The sequence below is a fragment of the Pleuronectes platessa genome, chromosome 5 (assembly GCF_947347685.1).
Source record: "Pleuronectes platessa chromosome 5, fPlePla1.1, whole genome shotgun sequence".
NCBI lineage: Eukaryota > Metazoa > Chordata > Actinopteri > Pleuronectiformes > Pleuronectidae > Pleuronectes > Pleuronectes platessa.
The window spans coordinates 28,562,516-28,579,900 of NC_070630.1; the positions used below are offsets into that span (position 1 = coordinate 28,562,516).

Below are 17,385 nucleotides of genomic sequence, written 5' to 3' on the forward strand. Positions count from 1 at the left end.
GCTTACTTTGTTCAGGTTTTATTGATAAGTATAACCGGGTGTCATCCGCATAGCAGTGGAAATTTACCGAGTGTGTCCTGATAATGTTTCCTAGTGGAAGCATATATAATGAGATTAAAATTGGGCCGAGCACAGAGCCCTGGGGAACACCATGGTTTACTTTGGTGCGCACAGATGACTCATCATTAATTTGCACGAATTGGGAGCGATCAGAAAAGTACGATTTAAACCAGTTAAGGGCGGTTCCATTAATGTTAATTACTGTTTGAGTCTTTGTAATAGAATTTGATGGTCAATTGTGTCGAATGCTGCACTGAGATCTAACAGAACGAGGACAGACACAAGTCCCTGATCTGAGGCTATTAAAAGTTCATTAGTGACTTTTGCCAAGGCTGTCTCTGTATTGTGATTGGCTCTAAACTCTGACTGAAAGTTTTCATATATATTATTTTCCTGGAGAAACTCACACAGCTGATTGGCTACCACTTTTTCTAAGATTTTAGACATGATGGGGAGATTAGATATTGGTCTGTAATTAGCTAAAACCTCTGGGTCTAGAGTGGGTTTTTTGAGAAGGGGTTTGATTACTGCTATTTTAAAAGACTGTGGTACATAACTTGATGATAATGACAGATTGAATGTATTAAGTAACGAACTATCAATTAGGGGCAGAATTTCTTTAAGTAATTTTCTAGGAACGGGATCTAAGATACAGGTTGTTGGTTTAGAACCTGAGATTATTTTGGTAAACTGATCACGGGTGATCAGAGAGAAGCTGTCTAAGTAATGGGTAGGATTCTCAGCCGTTTCTGAGATCTCTGTTGTTGGGAGGGTATTAGTGCCAATTGAGGGCAGGAAATGGTTGATTTTATTTCTAATAGTTAGATTTTTATCATTAAAAAAGGTCATAAAGATATTGCTATTTAGGGATCGAGGAATACTGGGTTCGGTGGAGGTTCTGGCTACAGTGCTGAAGAGAAACCTGGGGTTGTTTTTATTCTCTTCTATTAGTTTTGAATAGTAGGCGGCTCTTGCTTTGTGGAGAGCCTTTTTATATTCTTTAATACTATTCTTCCAGTCTATGAGGTTTTCAACATGGTTGCTGGAGCGCCACTTCCTTTCTAGTTTTCTTGATAATTGTTTTAACTCATTTGTCTGGGAATTATACCACGGAGCTAACTTACTATGTTTGTCATTTTTCTTTTTTAGAGGGGCTATTGAATCTAATGTTAATCGTAATGAGTCTGCAGAGCTATCGACGAGGTGGTCGATCTCAATGGAGCTCGGGTTTTTAAAGAATTTGTTCTTTATACCTACGGATAATACGGGTTTAAATGTAATTGGAATTATTTCCTTAAATTTAGCTACAGCACTATCAGGTAGACATCTAGAAAATGAGTTTTTTATTAGTGGCATATATTCAGTTATTGAAAAATCGAAGGTTATTAAATTATGGTCTGATAGAGCTGGATTGCGCGGAAGTACTGTTAAATGTTCAATATTTATGCAAACAAAGACAAACTACACATGAAATATTAACACACGTGGGTTTAATCTTTTCAAGTATTTACAAAACATGTATTTACAATGTGTCACATCCCAGTTCCAAAAGGAACGAAGAGAATCCACATAATTTCCCTCAACAACGTCCTCAGTCATCGAAATTCACTAAACCTCTTGTGATCGTGAAACAATCAGATTCATGTTGTTTCCTGCTTCAAGATCCAGCTCCAAAGTTGCCGGCTTTCTCTGCGATCTCCAGCGCGCTCTTCAGATTCTGATCAAAGAGTTCACACCTGAAAATCACACAGATTAACAGTGACACAGGAGCTGGGATGTGCAGGAGACACTGTATAAGTAAACGAAAATGTTGTGTGCATTATAAGTATGGATGTAGCCTTACTACATTCACAATAGCATGTTTTCATCTGAAAATGGTTGTAAAAGACAAACACAATCTGCATCTGCATCCCTCACATGTGGCTCTCTCTTAGGTTTCTACATTATTTTAACTCTGTTAAAAGTTTTTTTGTAGTTTTTCCTTTGACTTTATAAGGGTTAAGGATAGAGGATGTCACACCTTGTTAAAGCCCTATGAGACAATTTTTGAATATGGGCTATACAAATAAAGTTAGATTAACTGATTGAACAGTGATGCAAATATGATGTAAATATGAGCACATAACACCAATTCTCCACTCACTCCACTGGCTCCCTGTCTCAACCTGGATTGACTACAAAGTCCTACTCCTCACCCATAAATGCATAAATGGACATGCACCTCCCTACCTACAAGAACTCATCACTCCCCAAACCTCCACCCGCACCCTCAGATCTACAAGTAGCTCGCTCCTTCGGGTTCCCAACACCAAGCTCCGCACCATGGGCGACCGGGCCTTTTGCTCAGCAGCGCCCCGCCTATGGAGCGGTCTCCCTGACCACCTGAGGGCAACACAGACCCTGGACTCTTTTAAGACTGGCCTAAAAAACTTTTTATTCAAGAAGGCGTTTTTACTTTGAGTTGAGTTTTTAGGACTTTGATTTTAACTATGTACTTGTGACACTCTGAGATTCTCGGATGAAGAGTGCCTTACAAATAAAATGTATTATTATTATTTATGCATGTAAAACTAAATGTAGTGGTGTGGATGTAGCCTAAGACAAATAAAAACACAGCAAAGTGTAACGAAACATTGTTGTCTCCTGAAATTACCTGATAGGCATTTCCAGAGAGTAGAACGGGTTCTTGAGGGCAAAATCGGAATAGATTTCATAAATCTTCCTCAACAGTGCATCAATGCCGGATTGTCGAGGGTCAGCCAGCACAATGAACTTTATCCCTGATAGAACAGAGACAGAACAAACAGTGAGAAAGATTTCAGTTACATATCATTACAAAGTTAGAAAAACTATGCACAATTTTGTTGGTCTTTATTTCACACATAATGACACTTAGTTTACACCACTCACCTGTGAGAGTCTGGAAGCAGTGGAGTTTGAAGACGTCTGTTTCTAGCATCTCGATTCCCGAGCTGCCAGCATCTGGAGACAGCTGTGAACCTATAGCAAACAACCTGAGGAAAACAACCAAACTGGACGTTGATTATTAAAACACATCAGACCTGCAGCTATCACATTTGTTCACTTTGGGGCGCTGTATTCAGTTTCTTGCTCAGTTTGTTGTCACTGTGACATGAATCTATCTCCAGCACACAAGCCCCCAACCTCAGTGCAAATCTGAAACTTACGAGTGAAACATGGATGCCAGCATCAGCTTCTCGTTGGAGCTCAGGCGTGCACGTCCAAATCGAATAGACACAGGATAGTTTGAGGCGTCTTTCAAGTACTCAAGGATGTCCTTTCCTTCTGCTGTGTTCTTTCCAATCACATCGACTCCATTGATGGACAGCACTGCATGTCCCACTGGGGAAGGACACAGGAGTCATACACAAACAGACATCATAAGACAGTAAATTGATGAACATACGTTTGTGTCATGCAACCTAAAGATGAAAAACACCACAGACCGTGCTAAGGGAGTTCAATATAGTAGTAGGGTTTTAAAAATGCTAAATGAGGTAACACACAGTCAGTCTTTAGGAACCCATTCAATTGTGGGCACTGTTATTATGCACTTAACAAATACAACTGGTTCATTACTTCCTTGTTCAGTTTTTCAAACCACATTTGCAGTGTTTTTTCAGATCTTAATAACACAGTAGCGGCTAATAGCTGACGTGAGCTAACATGCTAATGCTAGCTTTTAAGTTTACCTCTGATTCCGTCCCGTTGTCCGAAAGAAACGACTACTTTTTCATCGTGGTGTTTGAGCACCAGGTCTAACGGGAAGCTGAAGGTCTTCTCCGCTTCCGCCCTCGGGACATAGTTGTCGTATTGGTAAATTAAACCTCCAGCCTTGTTCACCAAATAGACACTGAAGATCACCATGTTGACGACGCACAGCTGACAACACCGTCACGTGACCTCAGCTTTGTCCAAACACCGGAACACTATAAACCAGCAGCCTTTGTGACCCAGTTCGTCTTTTAGATGTTTGTGTACAGATGTGAGTGTCGCACAGTGGTTTGATCAGTAGGTATGTACAGTCAAAATCAACAGAAACGATAAGATGCGAACAGGACTCCATTACCCAGAATCCCTCAACCCGTTTCCGCATATACGGGTTGTCTAAGGGGCTCTAGCACGGGTAAGCTTCCTTTCGCTCCGACATCTTGACGAGGAAACATGGTGAGGACAGTTTTCCACGTTTTGTCCGATCTAAATGAAAATTACTCGTCTTTATGAAATCCCATCCGTGTCGTAGTAACTCGGAACCACTGGTGAATAAACTGTGTTGTTCCACCTTCCTATAAAAGAGCCTAAATTTAGTTATTTTTTTGTCCTTTTACGCATTTAGCTGCACGCTAGTTAGCCTGCTAGCTAGCCTGATAATTCCGCCACGCTTTCCTACTGCACTGTAGTTACAGACGAGTCGAGCAAAGTAACCCTTAATAACTCCGTCTGCATTTTTACTATAAGTATTGCATGGGTGCCAACGCTGTTGACAATTACCGATATTAGTTACCCATTTTAAATGTGAGGCTATAAACGTAAGAGTACGTGACTTGGCCACCCCCATGCCGGCCACCAGAGTTAACGGCTGGTTAGACGCCGTTGTCTGAAATACGGTGTAAGCGTTCTCATTTCACTATCATTCACTTAATGCACAGGTGCTGCAAGGCCCACATGTAGCATTAATGTGATGGACTATTTTGTCCCCTGATTTCAGCCTCCCAAACAAGATAAGAAGAAGGACGCTGGGAAGTCCAAGAAGGACAAGGACCCAGTCAACAAGTCTGGAGGCAAGGCCAAGAAGAAGGTACAGTAGCTCGATTTGATCCAAAGATTGACCCATTTATATCATGAATATCCTGAATAATTGTATGAGTCTACACACTGACCCCTTTTTTTGCCTTTGAGCAGAAGTGGTCCAAGGGAAAGGTGAGGGACAAGCTCAACAACCTTGTGCTCTTCGACAAGGCCACCTACGAGAAGTTGTATAAAGAAGTGCCCAACTACAAGCTCATCACCCCTGCTGTCGTGTCTGAGAGGCTGAAGGTCCGCGGCTCTCTGGCCAGGAATGCTCTCCAGGAACTGCTTGCCAAAGGTGAACCTCACCCTTTAGCTCATAGTGCGTGTTATACCCAGTAAATGGCTTCACATGTAATCACATTTGTGTTTATTGCACTGAACCAGTGGATATGTTTTATTCAATCTTCCAAGTGATGTCACAGGCAGAATGCACATCGTTTGTTTTTTGGAAGAAGTGGAGATCAGTTCCAGCTACCAGCTATATTATTGTGACGCAACATTAAATTCAATTCACCCACAATCATCAGCATGGCTCGCTTTTACATTAGAAATATTCCACACATGACATAGTTGATATAAATGGGTGGTTTAAAATCAGATCATGCTAACCACAAATGTGGCTGTGTGTTGTCTTCCAGGCATGATCAAACTGGTGTCCAAACACAGAGCGCAGCTGATTTACACACGTAACACCAAGGGAGCAGAAGAAGAGGCAGCAGCAGAGAAGGCAGCAGAGAAGGCATAATGAGGTAAAACAACAAACTGCACCATTGAATTTTTTTTAATTTATTTATCTTTAACTGTTCACTTACTTACACTTTTTTTTGTGTCTTACAGGCTTTTTTGTCTGTTTCCTGTTTACTGAAAGGTGAATAAAAACTGTAAAGATAAAATGTCAATTGTGTCCGTTTGTTAATTGGTATAACAGGCTTTTCTGTCATTAATCCATAATTGTGATTCAGAGATGATACGAATCTTAATCAAAAGGAGACATTACAACTCATAGCTCAAACAAAATAAAAGTTCTTCAAGAAATAATTAAAGCATCATGATCAGTGTTAATAGGCAGCTAAGAGCATGATGAGGTGATGCTGACACTAACCAGCAACCCAAAGATTTGAAGAATCTCAATAGAAAGTGATGTACAAGTGCAATTAAGTGTTTTCATCTCACCTGATGCTGTATGTTTATGAATTGAACGAACATTTTTTTGTATCATAGCAAGCTAGTCAGAACTGCTGCTGGGCTTCAGGTAGTTAAAACGAAGTACATCCTCCCGGTCAATGTAAATCATTTAGTTCTAGCAATGTTTTAGCATCTTGGGACGCTGAGAGCAATTCCCTTATTAACTTTAGAAATTAATAAATTTAGTTTTTAGTACAAAATAAAAATAGGATAAACTCATGAACTACATAGAATTTGAAAGGTGCACTAAAGTTAAATGGTTTTGTATTTATATAGCGCTTTTCAAGTCTTGATGACCACTTAAAGCATTTTCCAGTACAGTTTTATATTCACCCATTCTCACACACATTCATACAGTGCATCTATTCGCAGCACTTTGTTGTTCTATGGGGGGCCATTCAGGGTTCATCATCTTGCCCAAGGACACTTCGGCATGTAGATGGGTCAGACAGGGGATTAAACTGCTGACCTTCAGGTTGGAGGACGACCCTACACCCTCACCCTCAGCCCCCCTTTAGTAAATAAATGCATTAAATTTTGTAATAATGAATATAGCCACTGTGACGCCGGGTTCACACCGGACGCCGAAGCGAGGCGTAAGCGCAGCGCCAATCCTCTGGCTCCCATCCACTCCCATGTTAAACCGCAGCGCTGAACACACCGGAGGCTGAAGCGTAGCGTTGTGCCGCGGCTGCCTAGCGCCGTGAAGCGATCGTTTCGGCGTCGAGTCTATTTTTTCCGCTTGACGCGAGCGTATCGAGACAGGAAACACACTGAAATGATTTTAAACGATATAGATGACATATTTTATATGATATAAATGATCAAATATGCATCCCATACTTTGTATTCACGTTCTGTTGTCTTGGAGTTTTAATTTTACCACTTTTACCAACCACATTATTTAATGTCCCCCTCTGCCCATCCACTACAGCCACACAAGCAGTCATAAAGATAAAAAGAGAGGGGGGGGGGGCTACGTATTCTCCACATAGGCTTGAGTTGAGAATACGTAATTTACCCTCGACACCCGACATTTACCGGAGCTAACAGCGGAGAAGTTCTTCAACATGGATGACATTAAATTAATCATTGAAGTGGAGAAGTAACTTGAGTTGTTGATTCTCAGCATATGTTGTATAAAGACAACACCAAAAAAGACATGTTGGGATGCTGTTGCAGTTAATGTTGGAGCAACAAGTAAGTATATGCTTGAAAAAAATGATTAAATGCCGTTTTTACTGCAGGCTGATAACAGCAGAAGTATGTGATATTATTAGTAATGCGCAGCGCTTCGGCGTCGCTACCGCGTCCGGTGTGAACCCGGCGTAAGACATTTTTATTCTAACATTTAACAAAAGTGAGTTTTTGGGGGCTTGGTTGAGAATCCTATTATTGAAGATGCAGGTAATTGGCATCAAATAGTGGATCCATTTGCCACTTTACCTTAAAGGGTACATATTATGAAAATTCCACTTTTGTAGTGCTTCTACATGTTAATTTGGGTATCGGGCATGTCTACCGTCCCAAAAAGTCTAAAAAAAAAAAAACTCCCGCGATTTGTTGTGGTTCCTCTATGTCAGAAACCATACGCTAGAGTGCGTCGAATGGGAATACGACCAGAATTGACGTCACAGTCGGTCTACATGGCATAGCCCCCCCCCCCTGGAGGCGGAGATCTGGCGGAGGAGGAGACCAGGGTAAATTACGAGCCACAGCACCCTCCTCAACTCGAGGCGGCGGGTGCTATCTGGGGAGCTAGCCGAGGGGGGACGCTGACCAGCCAGGGAGCGGGGTGAGAGGTGGAGGAAACAGAGCCTGCGGTCGGGGTGAGTTAGAGCCACAGCCCCCTCCTCAGCTCGGGCTCGCTGGGTGATGTCCGCGGGTTGCTGGCTCCATGTCAGCGGCTCGCTTCTGGTGGACGTGTCAGTGTTTGTTTACGGGTAGCAGCAGCGAGCTAACGCTAGCTTCTGTGTGTGTGTTTCGCCCCGGTAGAAGCAGCATGTATAAATAGAAAACAGCTTTTTGTCGGGAGCTAACGCTAGCTTGCTGCTAGTTTGTGTTTAAAGTTTCTGGAATGGTGGCTTGTGCACGTATTTACAGCAGTATTGCAGGGATATGTGGCTCCCCACCCGTGGAGGTGCCGGTTTTAGCTCCGTGGACGTCCCGGTGCTAGCTCCGTAGAGCTGCTGGTGTTGGGGACCGTGTCTCTGCCGCTGTGGCTACTTAGATGCTTTACGTGTATCAGCAGCGAGCTAACGCTAGCTTGCTGCTAGTTTGTGTTTAAAGTTATAGCACTTTCTGGAATGGTTGCTTGTGAACGTATTTACAGCAGTATTGCATGTGGCACCCCACCTGGGAAGCATCGGGCTGGGAGGTGGGGGGAGAGATCCCATTTCGGGTCCGGAGTGGAGGAACAATGCTCTCGGAGTCGTAGCTTGTGTGTCTGGCACCCCAGGCATGCAGCAGGTATACATAGAAAACAATGTACTCGGAGGCTAACCCAAGTCATAGCTTCTGTGTGTGTCTGTCTTTGTTAGAAATTAGCACCGGACCGGTTCCAGACATTTCATTAAGACCCCAAGGATCAACTGTGGTAAAATGGGCATAATATGTCCCCTTTAAATCATGAGGCCATTCATATACAAAGACATTCAAAGCTGTACAGCAATGATTCTTTTCACAATAAACGCTGGGAGTTTAATGTTGCTTTGACCTGGTCTGCCAGCTGGAATCATTTAAATGAAAGTCCTCAGTTCTACACTAACACTGCACTTGGTGCTACCATCCAGTAAATTCAATACAAATGACTGATGTTTCCATGTTGAGGCTGATCAGTTGTAACATGGTGCTAGAGCTTCATCATTTATGTCTACCATTTGTCTGAGATGCCACAGGCATTGCCAGGTTATGAGATATTGATAAGAAATGAAGAAACTATCTCTACTGTCAGACGTTTGCTGGGGGCTTGAAAGACACAGGGTGGGTTGATGGATGCTGTCAAGTGTCACTTTGTCACTAGCATTACTACCTCAAGCACCAACTAGATGCATTACACTGAACAATGCATCAACTCCTGCAGCATCTATTAGAGTACAAGACATCACTGCGTCCGCTTTTCAATGCAGGTGACTTGTCACTAATGTACATTACAAATGATTTTAAAACAGCCCAACTGTTACATTGTAAAATATTTGATGCAAGATACCATTTCAGTTTTCCTCATCTCCATTAACTTAATTATTTACACCTCTGTATTTTTTTAGCTTCTGTAGTGTATTCAGGTATATTTGTTGTATTTAATTGTCTAGAGACATACCATCATTATTTCCCTTGATACTTATATGCATATATCTTAATATGATGCTTCTCAAAACAAAGAAATAAAAACACTATAAAATTCCACTTTAAGTAGAAAATATTTAAAGGAACCTTAAAATCAATTCTCAAACATACAGGTTGCTGTTGTACAGAGAATGAAACCAGGATGTTTTCCAACCCATTTCCTCTGGTTTAAAGCCTGGCACCTGACTTATGTATGGTCTGAAGCCAGATTCAAGAGTTTCTGGCTTGTAAAAAGGCTGATGCTGTGTTCTATGCTTAATGACAAACAAGCATGTGAAATTGTTTCTGTAGCTTTGAAATTTAACATTAGTCGAATACTGGCAATGCTCTATAAACAGATTTGCACAGGTTTTGTGACATACTGTTCAAAACTTAGAATTAAATCAAACAGGATGCCCGGATTTTTCATCATTTTTATTAAGGTGTTTATCCCTAACCTTATTTCTGTGTTCTTGCAATGACTAAAACGTAACATGGAGCTCACATTCCTGTCGTAAATCAGAGCAGTAGGTGTTTGTAATCAGGTTAGACTTTTCTAAATATAATACGCTTACTATTAATGAATGGTACGCTGTTATAAGCAGAGGTGTAAAAAGTACTAAAATATTGTACTCAAGTAAAAGTATGTTTACTTTGGTGAAATTTTACTTAAGTACAAGTAAAAGTAACCATCTAAAAACCGACTCAAGTAAAAGTGAAAAGTAGTTAATTTAAAATGTACTTTAAGTAAAAGTTACTTAGTTACTTCCAACAATTTGATAGGGGCCGCTCCTATACAGTGCAAAAAAGGACAAGGGGTCATAAATCCAATCCAAAAACAGTTATTTTTAATTAAAGGAGAATCTTTACAAATATAAGTGCAATGACATTAAACATGTCAAACATTAAACATTTAAAATGTCAACACAACATTTAAGAACTTTTGGGAGGTCATGTCAAGACACCACATGACAGCTAAAATAAAAAATTCAAATGCCACTGTCCCACTGTATACTTAAACTTTTGGTTAAACTTTGGTCCACCTTTAGAGTACTAGTCTAAAGTCCCTGACAAAAGTCTTGTCGCTTGGGTACAAGTTGACCTTAAGTGCCCCTCAAATATATTTGTAATCAATTTTTTTTACAAGAAATGGCTAATTTCAATCCAAACAGCTTTTGAAATAATGTTTTGGTGCCAAACGAAACTGCTGAAAAGCATTCTAACGTTCACAGCTTGGTAAAGCCCACTGAGTCAGTTTTTGCAAAGACAAAAGTCTTGTCGCCTTGTCATATGATGCACCCAATCCTAGATTACAGCCTCACGTGTGATCAATAATTTATCAATCAATTAATGGGTGTGTATAAAAATAACCCCAGCACACCAGACCTTCACATCAACTGCAACTTGACCTCTGACAACATGCCTAAGATTCACCCTGAGACCAAAGCGTTGATTATCAAGAGGCTGAAGACCAGATCCACTTTTGAGGTGGCTGACACCTTCAATGTGTCTCAGCGTCAAGTACAAAGAATAAGAAAAAGATTTGAAGAGACTGGAGATGTTTTTGACAAAACGTGTGGCATTTGCTAAGGCCCACAGCCTGCTAAACGGATGGACGCTGGAAAAGTGGCAGAAGGTGGATTTGTCAGATGAATCTTCAGCTGAATTACATCACAGCCGCCGCAAATATTGCAGGAGACCTACTGGAGCCCGCATGGATCCGAGATTCACCCAGAAAACAGTTAAGTTTGGTGGCGGAAAAAATCATGGTCTGGGGTTACATCCAGTATGGGGGTGTGCGATAGATTTGCAGGGTGGAAGGCAATATCAATAGCCTAAAATACCAAGAAGTATTAGCTAACTCTTACATTCCCAACCATAAAAGGGGTCAAATTTTGCAGCAGGATGGTGCTCCATCGCATACTTCCATCTCTACATCAAAGTTCCTCAAGGCGAAGTAGATCAAGGTGCTCCAGGACTGGCCAGCCCAGTCACCAGACAGGAACATAATTGAGCATGTCTGGGGTAGAATGAAAGAGGAAGCATGGAAGACGAAACCAAAGAATCTTGATGAACTCTGGGAGGCAGACTGCTTTCTTTGCTATTCCTGTTGACAATGAATCATTGTCGAACCGCATGGATGCAGTCCTTCAAGCTCATGGAAGTCATACAAGATATTAAATATGGATCTCACAGCACCACTACTTAATTCACTGATGTTATGCAACATATTTTTGTCTTTGAAGTAAATTATTTGTTCAATTTCACATTACTCTATGTAGGCGATAAAACTTTTTTCTTGCCAAAATCTGACTTTTTTGTGTTTATTAAATGATCAATCTTTCTTCAGTGAAGCAAATTTATTTTAGTATATTAAACATAATTTGGGAGGGTTTTAGCTTTCATATGAGCCATTTCTAAAACCAATGGATTAATTAAAAGTCAGGTTATAAACTGTTGTTTCTACAAAATGGATAAGTGACAAGACTTTTGTCAGGCACTGTACAAACTTCTTGTTGAGTTTGAACATTATATAGCGGTTGCCTCTTTTGCGTTTGAAGGCAAACTGCTTGCTGAGATGTGGCCACAGGTTTTCTTCATCTGATTTAATCTCAACTGGAGGAAAGTCGATGCTTCTGCTTGTTGGTCGTCCACAGCATCCTTCTCCAGCTCTCGTGACTTGGCACCGGCGGCTTGCCTAGACTCCATCATCCACTCAATGCAGCATCTACCACCAGTGTTTTTCAAGTTCACACCTCTCATGAACTAGTTCAAAGTTCAGTTCATACAAGTAAACATGAATAGTTCACGTTCATAGTTCACCATTTCAATTCCGTTCATTTCATAGTTTTAAGGTAGAAAGTGAGAATGAAAGACTTAACTTGTTTTTTAAAGAAAATTTTATCCATCACTACCCCTTGCCTTAAACTGTATTTCATATATCAATTACTAAAATATATATATATTTTTTTTTTATTATGGCTAATTTTGCATGTTTATTTCTTCATACCCTGTAAACAAAAGGCACAACAAATCAACGTTTTGATACATTTATTTTGAAATGGTTTCTTTTATTTTGATAAGGCACTTATTTTGATAAGGCACTGAAATACGGAAAAGATCACTACTGGCAGGTGTGCGTCGCTGTTGGAATGAACGCGTTCTTTTGAACCCTGATGGCATCTTAGCGTCATCAGGGTTTTTTGCCTTGCCAGGCCGAACTTTGGGGTACACTGAGGCTCAAGGTAAATCTGACTGGCTGACTGGCTATTGGTTTGTATGGTAGTACGATGAAAACCATGTGGCCCACTCAGTAGATCAGCCATCAATACCTCTATGCCTTTTTAAACTAAACGCTTCCTATTTTAGAACATAGGACAAGTAACGTTCTGCCGCACTAATTAGCTCTAACTATAAGCTTTATCAAAAGGAACAGATGATGTCTGCTTTCCGAACTGAAGGTGAGAGATTATTCCACAGGAGAGGGGCTTGATGGCTGAAAGCTCTGGCTCCTACTCTACTTTTAGAGACTTTAGGGACAACAAGTAAAAGCCGGCACATGCATCTGCGTTTTCACGGTCCCGTCAGCGCAAGAGCCCTTCCGGGCCCCTTACGTGCTTATGTATCCCTTCTTACGTGCGTCGGCCAATTTTTCTAAATATACGGCAAAGCTCTGCGAGCCTCACGCAGCCCACAAGGCTGTGATTGGTCTGCTAACTACTTCCTTTCCGGAGTAGCATTTCCGGTTTCATGCCCCATAATACCAGCAGAGACAACAGAAGATTTAGAAGAACGAATATGGATCAAATAGAAGAGCGTTTGGCAGAAGAGATCCGAAAGCATGACCACTTGTATAACCCGTAACTGACTGGTGGATTTATCCGCCAGAAAAAGGCTATGAGGAGCCGCCGTGGCGATGTAAATAAACAGTCGACGACGACTGCAACACACAATGAAGGCGTCTCTAAGGCCGTCTTTGACAAAAAACATTACTCCTCCTAGTTCGGGCGGGGAATTTAATTGTAACACGCGCAACGCTTGGATAAGCATGAATGAGAACGAGTCCTTCAACACAGAGGCGTGAAAAGCCGCAAACGCAGTTGCATAAGCATGCGCCGGCCTTAAGCGTGAATTCTGGGAGCGGAGTGCTCTAGTGGGTTGATAGGGTACTAACAGCTCTTTAAGGTAAAATGGTGCCATATTATTCAGGGCCTTGAAGGTGAGGAGGAGAATTTGTAATTCTATTCTAGATTTTAGCGGAAGCCAGTGTAGCGATACAAATACTCTTTTCTTGGTTCTCGTCAGCACACGTGTTGCGGCATTTTTGACAAGCTGTAGAGTCTTTAACGACTCACTGCTGGAGCCTGATAGTAATGAATTACAATAGTCCAGTCTCGATGTAACAAAGGCTTGGACTAGTTTTTCTGCATATTTTTGCGAAAGGACATGTCTAATTTTAGAAATATTATGCAAGTGGAAAAAGGCTGTCCTACAAATTTGTTTTAGGTGTGAATTAAAGGACAAGTCAGGATCAAAGATCACTCCCAAGTTCCTGACTGTTTCATTGGAAGCAAGGACAATGTCGTCTAACGCAGCTACAGTGCCTTGCATAAGTATTCACCCCCCTTGGACTTTTTCCCATTATGTACTGTTACTAACTGGAATTCAAATAGACTTAAATAAACTTTTTCCCGTTTGATCAACAAAACATGCATAGTACTTTGGAGGTGCAAAATAAATTTTATTGTGACACAAACAATAATGAGAACAAAAAAGTTGACATCTGTTGGGTGCATAAGTATTCACCCCCCTGTGTCAATACTTGGTAGAACCCCTTTCGCTGCAATTAGAGCTGCAAGTCTTTTGGGGTATGTCTCTACCAGCTTTGCACATCTAGAGATGGAAAGGTTTGTCCATTCTTCTTGGCAAAAAAGATGAAGCTCAGTCAGATTGGATGGAGACCGTCTGTGAACTGCAATCTTCAAGTCTTGCCATAGATTCTCTATTGGATTGAGGTCTGGGCTTTGACTGGGCCATTTTAAGACATTAACATTCTTTAATCCAAACCATTTCTTTGTAGCTCTGGCTGTATGTTTAGGGTCATTGTCCTGCTGGAAGATGAACCTCCGCCCCAGTCTCAAGTCTTTTGCAGACTGCATCAGATTTTCTTCAAGGATTTCCCTGTATTTGGCTCCATCCATCTTTCCCTCTATTCTGACCAGTTTCCCTGTACCTGCTGAAGAGAAGCATCCCCACAGCATGATGCTACCACCACCATGTTTCACTGTTGGGATGGTGTGCTCAGGGTGATGGGCAGTGTTGGGTTTTCGCCACACATAGCGTTTTGCATTGAGGCCAAAAAGTTCAATTTTGGTCTCATCTGACCAGAGCACCTTCTTCCACATGTTTGCTGTGTCTCTCACATGGCTTCTGGCAAACTCCAAACGGGATTTTTTATGGATCCCTTTCAACAATGGCTTTCTTCTTGCCACTCTTCCATAAAGGCCAGATTTGTGGAGTAGACGACTAATAGTTGTCCTGTGGACAGATTCTCCCACCTCAGCTGTGGATCTCTGCAACTCCTCCAGAGTAACCATGGGCCTCCTGGTTGCTTCTCTGATTAATTTTCTCCTTGTCCGACTCTTCAGTTTGGGTGGACGGCCTCCTCTTGGTAGGTTTGCGGTTGTGCCATATTCTTTCCATTTTCTTATGATGGATTTTACGGTGCTCAGAGAGATGTTCAAAGCTCTGGATATTTTTTTATAACCTAACCCTGCTTCATATTTCTCCACAACTTTATCGCTGACCTGTTTGGTGAGCTCCTTGGTCTTCATGATGCTGTTTGTTCAGTAATGATCTCCAACAAACTCTGAGTCCGTCACAGAACAGGTGTATTTATACTGAGATTAAATTGCAGACAGGTGGACCCTATTTACTAATTATGTGACTTGCAAATGTGACTTGTGAATGCAATTGGTCGCACCAGATCTTTGTTAGGGGTTTCACAGTAAAGGGGGTGAATACATATGCACTCAACACTTTTCAGATTTTTATTTGTAAATAATTGTGAAATCCATGTAATATTTCCCTCCACTTCCAAATGATGCACTATTTTGTGTTGGTCCATTACATAAACTCACGATGAAATAAATTTTAATCTGTGCTTATACCATGACAAAATGTAGAAAAGTCCAAAGGGGGTGAATACTTATGCAAGGCACTGTATATCATGAGATAATGTATCTCTAAGGTGTTTAGGGCCAAGTATTATAACCTCTGTTTTATCTGAGTTTAATAAGAGAAAATTGCGGGTCATCCAGGTTTTTATGTCCTTGAGACATGCTCGAAGTTTAGTTAATTGATTACTTTGTTCAGGTTTTAATGACAAGTATAACTGGGTGTCATCCGCATAGCAGTGGAAATTTACCGAGTGTGTCCTGATAATGTTTCCTAGTGGAAGCATATATAATGAGAATAAAATTGGGCCGAGCACAGAGCCCTGTGGAACACCATGGTTAACTTTGGTACGCACAGATGACTCATCATTAATTTGCACGAATTGGGAGCAATCAGAAAAATAAGATTTAAACCAGTTAAGGGCGGTTCCATTAATGTTAATTAACTGTTTAAGCTTTTGTAATAAAATTTGATGGTCAATTGTGTCGAATGCTGCACTGATATCTAACAGAACGAGGACAGACACAAGTCCCTGATCTGTAGCTAGAAGGTCATTAGTGACTTTTGCTAAGGCTGTCTCTGTGCTGTGATTGGCTCTGAACCCAGACTGAAAGTCTTCATATATATTATTTTCCTAGAGAAACTCACACAGCTGATCTAAGATACAGGTTGTTGGTTTAGAACCTGAGATCATTTTGGTAAACTGATCACGAGTATTTGGATTATTAGTGCCCGAGCACCGAACGGTTGGAGGCCCTATTGAAATTGAAGGCAGTATTAGGGCCCGAGCACCGAAATCGGTGAGAGGCCCTATTGAAATTGAAATGATTATTATTAGGGCCCTATTGAAATTGAAAGGATTATTCTGAGCGTTTTTCAACGTGCTCAAAAAGTTTTAAAAGTTTGCAGTAAATTAGAAATTGGTGAAAATGTACGTATTCTGGAGCATTTGGAAATGGGCGTGGCAAAATGGCTCAACAGCGCCACCTACGGAAAACTTTTCGTAATACTGTCTGACCGTGGCGTGGTGTCAAAGTTTGATGAAACGCCATCAAAACACAAGCTTCTGTATCTCAGACATATTTGGTCCAATCGACTCCAAACTAGACACGTAAGACAAGAGTTGCGATGTGAAGACATCTATACAAAAATCGTGATTAAAATCACAGCGCCTTCTGGTGGCAGCAGGAAATGTCTTGTTTTTGGTATGTGTTACACTTGGAAGTATTTCTCCTCATCCACTTTGCGAAACCATGTCAAACTGTGTCAAATGGGTCTCAAGACATTGATATTGTAGGCATAACGCCGGGTTCACACCGGACGCGGAAGCGACGCCGAAGCGCGGCGTAAGCGCTAATCCCTGGTGCGCCTGTGCTTGGCTGTTCACACCGGACGCGGTAGCGCCGCCAAAGCGCCACGCATTACTAATAATATCACATACTTCTGCTGTTATCAGTCTGCAGTAAAAACGGCATTTAATCATTTATTTCAAGCATATACTTACTTGTTGCTCCAACATTAACTGCAACAGCGTCCCAACATGTGTCTTTTTTGGTGTTGTCTTTATACAACATATGCTGAAAATCATACAACTCAAGTTACTTCTCAACTTCAATTATTAATTCAATGTCATCCATGTTGAAGAACTTCTCCGCTGTTTGCTCCGTTAAATGTCGGGTGTCGAGGGTAAATTACGTATTCTCCACTCAAGCCTATGTGGAGAATACGTAGCCCCCCCCCCCCCCCCTCTCTCTTTTTATCTGTATGACTGCTTGTGTGGCTGTAGTGGATGGGCAGAGGGGGACATTTAATAATGTGTATAGCGTC

At 41.3% G+C, this 17,385-nt stretch overlaps 2 protein-coding genes across 3 annotated transcripts; one reads left to right on the top strand and one right to left on the bottom strand.

Annotated features, from left to right (window-relative positions):
- Window positions 1-1,533: 1,533 nt before the first annotated feature.
- trappc4 (trafficking protein particle complex subunit 4) lies at window positions 1,534-4,118 on the bottom strand. Of its 2 annotated transcripts, none has more exons than XM_053423330.1 (5): window positions 3,774-4,118; window positions 3,249-3,423; window positions 2,971-3,092; window positions 2,714-2,840; window positions 1,534-1,796 (listed from the first exon to the last, which is right to left on the bottom strand). In XM_053423330.1, exons 1-5 carry the CDS (start codon window positions 3,946-3,948, stop codon window positions 1,718-1,720), a joined length of 678 nt encoding a protein of 225 aa, XP_053279305.1. In that variant the 5' UTR covers window positions 3,949-4,118; the 3' UTR covers window positions 1,534-1,717. The 2 variants fall into 2 exon arrangements, with proteins under 2 accessions (XP_053279305.1, XP_053279307.1); XM_053423332.1 differs by having other exon boundaries at window positions 2,971-3,074; window positions 3,774-4,110.
- Window positions 4,119-4,177: 59 nt separating this feature from the next.
- On the top strand, window positions 4,178-5,771 carry rps25 (ribosomal protein S25). The gene is made up of 5 exons (XM_053423333.1): window positions 4,178-4,248; window positions 4,790-4,879; window positions 4,984-5,167; window positions 5,511-5,621; window positions 5,710-5,771. Exons 1-4 carry the CDS (start codon window positions 4,246-4,248, stop codon window positions 5,615-5,617), a joined length of 384 nt encoding a protein of 127 aa, XP_053279308.1. The 5' UTR covers window positions 4,178-4,245; the 3' UTR covers window positions 5,618-5,621; window positions 5,710-5,771.
- Window positions 5,772-17,385: the final 11,614 nt, after the last annotated feature.

Bases quoted from the DNA above. Each gene is read 5' to 3' on its own strand.
- trappc4 (XM_053423330.1), bottom strand. From the start codon at position 3,948: ATGGTGATCTTCAGTGTCTATTTGGTGAACAAGGCTGGAGGTTTAATT. The intron at 3,424-3,773 runs GTAAACTTAAAA...GTCCTTCCCCAG, and splicing joins ACAACGGGACGGAATCAGAG to TGGGACATGCAGTGCTGTCC. The intron at 1,797-2,713 runs GTAATTTCAGGA...TGTGATTTTCAG, and splicing joins TCTCTGGAAATGCCTATCAG to GTGTGAACTCTTTGATCAGA.
- rps25 (XM_053423333.1), top strand. The intron at 4,880-4,983 runs GTACAGTAGCTC...GCCTTTGAGCAG, and splicing joins GAGGCAAGGCCAAGAAGAAG to AAGTGGTCCAAGGGAAAGGT. The intron at 5,168-5,510 runs GTGAACCTCACC...GTTGTCTTCCAG, and splicing joins CCAGGAACTGCTTGCCAAAG to GCATGATCAAACTGGTGTCC.